Below are 9,515 nucleotides of genomic sequence, written 5' to 3'. Positions count from 1 at the left end.
TAGAGAATATCAACATCTCAGGGATCCCAGGATAGCCGTTGTAAATCAGGAGTGAAGTACTAAACAGATGCTTCCAGACCTAAAGCAACACCAAGAAAGACTGGGCACCTGAGCCTCTGAGCCAGACCCTACCTTGCCAACCCAGTCACACAGACCAGACCTTGTGCCTGGGGTAAATGAAGCTCTTGCTGTACCACAGGCAACTGATACAAGAGAGAAGGCTTTTCTCATATGGAGTCTGGGAGAAGAAGAAAGAGATATCTCTAGGAATCGTAGCCCCAGAAGGTGCCCTGAGCCTCAGAACAGAGCAGAATTGCTCAGTCTGCATACAAGATGGGCACAGTCACCTTCCCTCCTCATCCTGCTCTCAAGTGCATGTTTCTACAGTTCTGCACCTACAAACAAGTCAGGTCAAGGCCATAAGAGGAGACTTCCAGACATGGAGCTGAGCAGCACATCAGTGGCTTGGGCCTTCCAGCTGGGCAGGCCAAGGAATCCCACAATCACAATGCACAGAACAGGAACAGACAGTCCTGGGGACTGAGGGTCCTAGCTTCTCCCTCTGAAAATACCCAAGGATCAGGCCTTTATCATCAAGAACTCAAGGGAATCAAGGGCTCCAAATGTATCTCTTCACAAGGCGTTTCATTGCCCCTGTGACCTCCTTGTTCCTCAGAGTGTAGACAAAAGGGTTGAACATGGGAGTGACAACTGTGTAGACGAAGGCAAGGATCTGTGTAGACGAAGTCCATGTCCTGCGAGGAGCCTGCCCAAGGCCTCATATAGGCAACAGTCCCAGTCCCAAAAAAGATCATGACCACAAACAGGTGGGAGGAACAGGTAGAGAACAGGTAGAGAAGACTTTCCGACAGCCCTGAGATGTCGCGATCCCCAGGATGGTGGCAAGGATACAGCCATAGGAGGCTATGATCAGTAAGAAGGGGGTCAGGATAAAGGCGATTGCAAGGGCAAGATTGCCCACTTCACCCCAGAAGGTGCTGGCACTAGCGAGTCTCAGCACAGGCAGAATGTCACACAGGAAGTGGTGGATTGTGTTGGCACCACAGAAGGGCAAAGTGAAGATGAAGATGGAGTGAGTGGTACCAGTGATGATGCCCATGAGGTAGGAGGCTGCCACCATGCTCACACATGCTCCCTGGTTCATGAGGGTGGTATAATGGAGGGGCCTACAAATGGCAGCATAGCGGTCACAGGCCATGGCAGTAAGCAAACAGCATTCAGTGATGCCAAAGAGGGCAAAGAAATACAGCTGGGTGAAGCAGCTGGCAGGTGAAATGGTGGGGCAGGAGGCCAGGAGGTCAGCCAGCATCCTAGGCATAATAGTTGTGGTGTAGAGGATTTCCACCACGGAGAAGTGGCGAAGGAAGAAATACATGGGGGAGTTCAGGGCAGGGTCTGCCAGCGTGAGGAGGATGATCAGGGAGTTGCCCAACAAGGTAACCAGGTAGATACAAAGCCCTCCCCAAAACAAAGGGCCCGGAAGGGAACCAAAACCTGAGAACCCCAGCAAAACAAATTCTATTACTGCTGTGCCATTGCCACCTGCCATGTCCTCAAGTCCAGACCACCTGCCAAGTCCTCAAGGATCCAAGAGGGGGCTCATGCGGCACCAGAAGGTAGCCAGGCAAAGACAAAGGCTCCCAGTGCAGCAGGAAAGGCGTGAAATAGCCTACAAGAACATTCCAGTTCCCAGGAATAGGACAGGTGAGTGCCTGAGCTGCTAGCAATTCCCTCCTGGAACATCCCTCAGAACAGAAAGAAGATACACCAGGGGAGTGGAGGGAGAAGGCAGACCTTCCTCCAGCCTGGGAACTTGAATGACACCAGGGTGGTCCTTCTATTCAACAAGGACTGGGCTCTAGGAGCAAAGAGCAGGGACAGGTGGAACAGCTCTCTTTTGAGAAAGTGGGGGAGAAACTGGGCAGAAAGGTGGGTGAGCAGACAGAATAAATAAGACTGGCAGGAAAGTAGAAGAAAAATAGATCCATCATGAGGCAGAGGAAGAGCTGGAGTGAGAATAAGAGAGAGAAAGAGAAGACACAGGATCACAGGCTACAGAGAGAAGGCATGGGGGTGCTTTTACCCACAGATGAGTCCTCGCGGCCCTCAGGACACCCTTCCCAGGCGGCACATCACCAGGATCTCTGTCCCCCCAAGAGCCTGATTCCCAGAGGATAGGGAGGGAAAGTAGGCAGGGGAAGCTAAGGAGGGGGAAGGCAGTTTTGTGTGGGGTCCAAGAAGAAGGAAGCAGTTTCCTCCTGCCCCATCACTATGCCTAAGCACCTCGGAATTCCCTGCAGTTAAGTCCAGGGTCCGGATCCCACCCCAAGGACAACAGAGAGACCACGATGCAGAGGAGGTGGTATGGATCTGGTGTCCCTCTGCAAGGTCTGAACGAATCTGGGTCGAGAAACCAAGCGTTCTAGCTCCCAGACCAGTGCCTATCTGCCAAACTGTTCAGCCTGCGGCCCTAATAGTTACCCTCAGTCATGGTCCGTTCCCAGAACTGGTACTAGGTTTCTGCCTGCCAGGACCAGAAAGCAGAAAAGAAAACACTTTTTCAAAATCCTCTTGTAAAACAGTGCTAATACTCGAAGAAAAGAAATTGCTGGGATAGCAACTGGCCTGACTTCTGGTAGAACTTCCCAAACCAGCCCAGGGATTCAACCCTCTCCTCAGCTGCTGAGGAAAGCATTCGAAATACAAAACCCTTGGGGCAACTAGGTGGCTCATTTGCTAAGCAGCCCACTCTTGATTCAGCCCAGGCCAAGACCTCAAAGTCCTGGGATCAAGCCCTGCCTCAGGCTCCTTCTCAGCCAGGAGTCTGCTTGAGGATTCTCTCCCACCCTTCCAAGTCTTTTTTTTTTTTTCTTTTTTTTTTCTCTTTTTTCTTTTTTTTTTCTCTTTTTTTCTTTTTTTTTCTCTTTTTTTTCTTTTTTTTTTCTCTCTCTTTTTTTCTTTTTTTTTCTTAATAGCACCTGGGTGGCTCAGTGGGTTAAGCATCTACCTTCAGCTCAGGTCATGTTAGATCAGCTGCCTCTGCCTTTGGTAACTCCTATGTGTAAGGGTCCCTGCCATGGGCAGGGACATCTCTATACCCCTATTCAGCAGGAAGAAGTTACAGAAGAGAAGACCTTCCGCCCTCAGCAGCCTTAAAGAAAAGGGTCAAAACTATGCAGGGGGGAATGATGTGGAGAACAAAGGCAAGAAGGAAATGTAGATAAAATTAAATTTCCTTCTAACGCGCAGCCGTTGACAAATACTTGAGGCAGTCACAATATGACGTTCCTCTAGAAAACTCTGAAATGTTTTTGCTAGAGGGAAAAACAACTTTAGCTTGACAATATCTAGGTCTCCAGGATCCTGTGGGTCTTTAGCATAGGAAAGCCTATTTAGAAACTTCCCTCTGCCTCACCCAACTTCAAAGTATATTATCAATTGCTCCTCACAGCCCCAGAGCAGCTCTTTCTGCCTACCCATCCTGTCCCTGTGCTTTAAAAAAAAAAAATAATAACCTTTTAGCAGTGGGGAGGGGTGTCTTTAAAAATTAATTTGTTGAGGGCGCCTGGGTGGCTCAGTGGGTTAAGCTGCTGCCTTCGGCTCAGGTCATGATCTCAGGGTCCTGGGATCGAGTCCCGCATCGGGCTCTCTGCTCAGCAGGGAGCCTGCTTCCCTCTCTCTCTCTCTCTGCCTGCCTCTCCATCTACTTGTGATCTCTCTCTGTCAAATAAATAAATAAAATCTTAAAAAAAAAAATTAATTTGTTGAGAAGAGAAAGGCGTATACAACATATTTAGTGAAAAAAGCAAGATAAAAAAACAATAAATTCTCAATAATATCAGATAGACACCAAAGTACTAACAATGATAGGCTCTAAATGGAATGGACTTGGAGTTTTTGTTATGTTCCTTTATTTTGTATTGGTTATATATATGTGTATACATCTATACACATATATATACACATTTATACACACACACACACACACACATATATATATAGATAGATAGATAGATAGATACACTTTTTTTTTAAGATTTATTTATTTGACGGCACAGGTGTGCATGTGAGAGTCGGGGGAGATGCAGAGGGAGAGGGAGGAGAAAAATCTTCAAGCAGACTCCCCACTGAGCACAGAGCCAGACACAGGTCTCCATATCACCACCCATGAGACCATGACCTGAGCAGAAACCAAGAGTCACTCACTCAACTGACTGAGCCACCAAAGTGCCTCTTAATATTTTTTGATCCAACGACCACACAGTAGGAAAAAATAATATATAAAACATTAAAAGAGGGACACCTGGGTGGCTCAGTGGTTAAGCATCTGCCTTTGGCTCAGGTTGTGATCTCCCCGTCCTGGGATCAGCCCCAAGTCAGGCTCCCAGCTCAGCGAGGAGCCTGCTTCTCCCTCTCCCACTCCTTCTCCCTCTGCCACTCCCCTTGCTTATGCGCTCTTGCTCTCTCTCTGTCAAATAAATAAAATTGTTTAAAAATAAAATAAAATTTAAAAAATAAAAATAAGGGACGCCTGGGTGGCTCAGTTGGTTAAGTGGCTGCCTTCGGCTCAGATCATGATCCCAGCGTCCTGGGATCAAGTCCCACATCGGGACTCAGCAGGGAGCCTGCTTCTCCCTCTGCCTCTGCCTGCCACTCTGTCTGCCTGTGCTCACTATCTCTGACAAATAAATAAATAAAATCTTTGAAAAATAAATAAATAAATAAAAATTTTAAAAATAAAAACAAAGAAGAAAAAGATGAAATTTGTTTTAACGTATTTTGATATTTTTAAATGTCTGATTTATTTTCAGTCATTTATGCCTACTTACACCTTTGGAAATGTTTTTATTAATAGTTTAATTTTGCAATTTCATCAATAGTGAATGTTTCTGAATATTTCCAAAGCTACGAGTCACACAGTTCTGGACACAGGTTGTTTTCAAATCCATGATGTTGAGCATTTCTGCAAGTTTCCAATTTAAGAGTTACAAATAAAAACAGCAGGGGGCGTGAGAAGTCTGAAAAGGAACCCAAAAAGGCAGGGTTTTTTTTTTCCTAAAGAACACCAAATGCCAGGGTTTGTTCAAAATGGAATTGCATCGCCTCCTTGTGGCCAATCTTAGAAAAGACATTTTCGACCTTGGCTCCTCTCTGGGAGCGTGTTGAGGGTGGTAAAAGGAAAGGGCTTGGAAGATCTACTCATCACAACTTCAGTCTGCGGAGGAGGGAACTGAGATCTTCTCAGTTTGTAACCTGCTAGGGAGCTTCCCAGGTGAAATCTGAAACCAGCCCCATGCTCAGAGCTCAGGGAGAGACAGAAGAAAGAAGCGGGCCACTCCAGGTGAGTAGGTGGCAGTTTTAAGCAAAGGGAACTTACATACAAGGCTTGTCTTGGGTGACAACAAGAAGAATGGATCCCTGCACCCATCCACTGCATCTTAAGGGTTTACAAAGAGGCCCTAACTGGGGGCGCCTGGGTGGCTCAGTGGGTTAAAGCCTCTGCCTTCGGCTCAGGTCATGATCCCAGGGTCCTGGGATCAAGCCCCGCATCGGGCTCTCTGCTCGGCAGGGAGCCTGCTTCCCCCTCTCTCTCTCTACCTGCCTCTCTGCTCACTTGTAATCTCTGTCTGTCAAATAAATAAATAAAATCTTAAAAAAAAAAAAAAAGAGGCCCTAACTGGGTTCAGTCACGTATACCGTGCATGTGTTGTCAACACCACGTCGCTATCTCAAGGCTGTGGCCTTGGAGCAGCCCCTGGGAGTAGGAAAGGCAAGGGGAGCCCACACTCCAAGCACAGGGGAGGGGGCGAGGAGCCTATGATCACTGGGGCCCACCTCACAGGTCAACCAGTGGTCACGTCTTTTCAATGACCTTCTCCAACAGATCTAGGAAATCTCATTTGGATTACCCAAGATAACTCAGTGAATTAAGGGCAGAGCTGAGACCAATAATAACATGTGTCATTTATAGGTCATGACATCATTGCATAAATCACCTCACCAAAGCCTGACACAATGAGGTTTCATTAATTCCACCATACAGTTGAGGAATGCGTGAGAGAGATGAAGTGTCTTGTCTGAGGTCACACAGCCCGATAGCAGCAGAGCCAGAACTCACAGTCTATCTGCGCCCAAAGCCAGTGTAAACACTATAAACCCAGTCTCTGTCAAACCCAACACCTATCCCACATGTAACGTGTCTAGATCTAGATCTAGATCACAGAGAGAAGAAACCTAGGAGACACCTGCTCTAGTCTCATCATGTTACAAAAGAGGAAACAAAGATGGCGGAGGGATAGATGCAGGGACAGAGCGAGGATTAAGGGCAGGTTCCTCATCTAAGGCCCTCCCTCAGCCTCTGTTTTACCTACCAATCTACTGCAACTCTGTGTACATGCACATGCATGTGTACACATGTGCTGTGTGGGTGCACATGTGTTCCATACAGGTGTGTGCAGGGACCATCCTACACATAGGAAGAGGAGCCATGAGAACCCCAGAGGAGGCCCCACCAGTAACAGAAGCTTCTCACATTGGCACCTGCCCCTTTGCAGGGCCTTGTGTTTGGACCAAAGTAAAGGAAGAAAGGAGTCAACCATGGTGTAAGGCACCACAACTGGGGCCCTGAGGGACTAAGGATGCTTCAGTGGTGCCATAACCCAGGGGTCTACAGTCGATCCTTGAACAACATGGGGGTTAGGAGGGCCAACCTCCCCACACACAGAGTCAAAAATTCACTTAAAACTTTTGACTCCCAAAAAACATAACTACTGATGGCCTGCTGTAGACCAGAAGCCTTACCAGTCACATAATCAACTAATACCTATTTTGTATGTTTTATTTATTATATGCTGTATTCTCACAATAAAGTAAGCTAGAGAAAAGGAAATGTTATTAAGAAAATCTTAAGGAAGAGAAAACACATTCATAGTACTGAACTAAAAAAAAAAAAAAAAGACCTACAGGACTCATGTGGTTCAAACCCATCCTGTTCAAGGGTCAACTGTTCTTCCCGGAGTCCAGTGTCCGAGGCTCAAAGGGACACATGAGGCCACTGGTGGGGAGGGGGGGTCAGACATCCTATAAATAGGCAGGGCTCACACCCTAAGCCCTTTCCTCCCCCAGGAGAAGCCCAGCAGACCTCCCCCAACCAAGAAGCTTAGCTTCTTCCATGATCCTTCTTCAGTGCAGAGCTCCATGTCTGAGCCTCCACGTGGATCCTGTGGAGGGGAAGCAGGCAAACTGAGAGACAGAACAAAGCTGGAAGAAAAGGCAGCACTGGCAGGAGAGGGAAAAGCATGACCGGAGACAAGGGAGAAACTTTCCTGATGCCCCTGAGGTGGGGGTGCCTAGTGCCACTGAGCTCATGCCAGACAACTTGAGGGCATGATGGGAAGGAGCCCAGCACAAAGACCACAGGCCCAGTGCAGGCACGTACTGTTAACAGAGAAGAGCCACTCCTGCCTCATGTAGGATGTTTTCATCCAGGTACGAATGTAGGTGAGGTGATTTCCACCAAACCAGATTTCACATTCCTGGAAAACTCCAATTAGCTGTTCCCCAGCTTGAGAATCTTCCTCTACCTACTCCTCAAGTTCATATCCTGTCTACCCTTCCAGGCCCAGCACAGACACACCTCCCCTGAGAAAGCTCCCCTGCTTCTCCCACAGAAACCACATCACCCCACAGTCTTCCATGCAGCATTACCTCAAAACTTAGTAACTTGAAACAACAGATATTTACTATCTCGTGGTTTCTGAGGCAGGAGTCCAGGTGTGAGTTAGTGGGTGCTGTGGCTCTCACAAGACTACAAGGAAGATGTCAACTGGGCTGCCTTCACCCAAGGCTCCACTGGGAAAAGGGTGTGCTTCCGAGCTCACTCATGGGGTTGTTGGCAGGCCTTAGCTGCTTACTGCCTGGGGACATCAATTCCTCACCACGTGGGCATCTTCACAGGGCGGCTCACACCGTGGCAGCTGCCTTCCCTTCAAGTGAGGGAACAAAGGAGAGACTGAGAGAGAGTGAGCAAGACAAGTCGCAGATCAGTGTGACCTGATCTCCAGAGTGACATCCCATAACTTTCACTGTGCATGGTTAGTTATGAGTGAGTCACTAATTCTAGCCAAAGAGATCCTAGTTACAAAAGGACTGTGACTTTGGTTTTCTCACTCTCTGTCTCTCTCAGAGGGAGGGCATCTGCCATGTTGTGAGCCACCCAATGGAAAGGCCCATGAGACAAGGACCTGATGTCTCCATTGGCTCAAGGGAATGGGGTTATCTGAAGGCTCGACCCCCAGGATATGGGGAGTGGTGGGGGCCAGCGAAGAGACTGCTGCCCACCGTGCAGCTGTGACAGTGGCTTTCCCTGAGCAGCCCCTGAGCCTAGCGCCGGGCTGAGTAACCACTTTAGTTAAATCCCCTCATCCATCTAATGAGCCAGGCATCATGATCCCCTCTTTGCAGATCACAGTGCTGAGTCCCAGAGAGAGAGGTAATGTGTGCAACTTGCTCCAGGTCCCATTAGTCAATGACCCAGCCAGGACTCAAACCCAAGCTCTCACCCAAGCCCATGCCCTTTCTACCTCAACTACTTGCCACTGACCACTTCCAGGTTAGATTTCTGGCTTCACCGCCTACGGGCTGAGTGACCATGGGTGTGTTGTTTAACTTCTCAGAAGCTTGGTATTCTCATCTGTAAAATAAAGATAATTCTTACCTCTTGGGGTTGTTGCAAGAATTCAACAACATCATGGTGCCTAGGTGGCTCAGTTGGTTAAGCAACTGCCTTCGGCTCAGGTCACGATCCTGGAGTCCCCAGATTGAGCTCCCTGCTCAGCAGGGAATCTGCTTCTCCCTCTGACTGCCCCCCATGCTCGTTCTCTCTCTCTCTCTCTCATTCTCTCACTGTCAAATAAATAAATAAAATGTTTAAAAAAAAAGAATTCAACAACATAATGTTTGAAAAGCACTTAGCACAATGTCTGGTATATAATCAAACCAGTGTTGTGCCCCCATGAATCAGAGATGGAGATGAGTTTACTATATCCATTTCCACCCTAGTCTGGGAAAACAGTAAAATAAAAGTACCATAAGAAAAAAGGGTACCAAGTTTGGAGAAAGTGTGGGACTGAAGGAAAAACACCTTGAAAGTTATTACTTTCAGTGAACGGAAGGCTCAGGAGGCCCTCCTCTCATAGACCACAAAGGCAAGGAGAAGGTTTTCTTGGTCACATTTTTATTCAGGTACAAAGAAAAATTGGTTGGCTGCAGCATCTGGAGTGTGTGTTCGTGGGGGGACATGAGGAGAGCCAAGGAAAAGGAAAATGAACTGTTAGCCAACCCCACAAATATCAGAAAATGAAACTGGCCTCAAGATGCAGCTGAAGACATCACAATTAGACCCAAGAAACTAGAACTTCCTTCCCTCTAGAGATCATGAAAGAACACATGAATCTAGGAGATCCATTTACCCTGAACCCCCCACTCTCCTGAGG

The 9,515-nt window shown here is 47.6% G+C and overlaps 1 protein-coding gene across 1 annotated transcript; it reads right to left on the bottom strand.

Moving 5' to 3' along the window:
• Positions 1-610: 610 nt before the first annotated feature.
• On the bottom strand, positions 611-1,570 carry LOC125106064 (olfactory receptor 9-like). Its single transcript, XM_047739583.1, is given in 3 exon segments — positions 611-745; positions 747-857; positions 860-1,570. Coding segments are annotated over 3 exon segments (957 nt in total).
• Between the last annotated feature and the right edge of the window lie 7,945 nt (positions 1,571-9,515).

The sequence above is a fragment of the Lutra lutra genome, chromosome 8 (assembly GCF_902655055.1).
Source record: "Lutra lutra chromosome 8, mLutLut1.2, whole genome shotgun sequence".
Taxonomy (NCBI): domain Eukaryota; kingdom Metazoa; phylum Chordata; class Mammalia; order Carnivora; family Mustelidae; genus Lutra; species Lutra lutra.
Note: the sequence above shows the minus strand (reverse complement) of the source record. Positions and strands in the feature narration are given on the sequence as shown.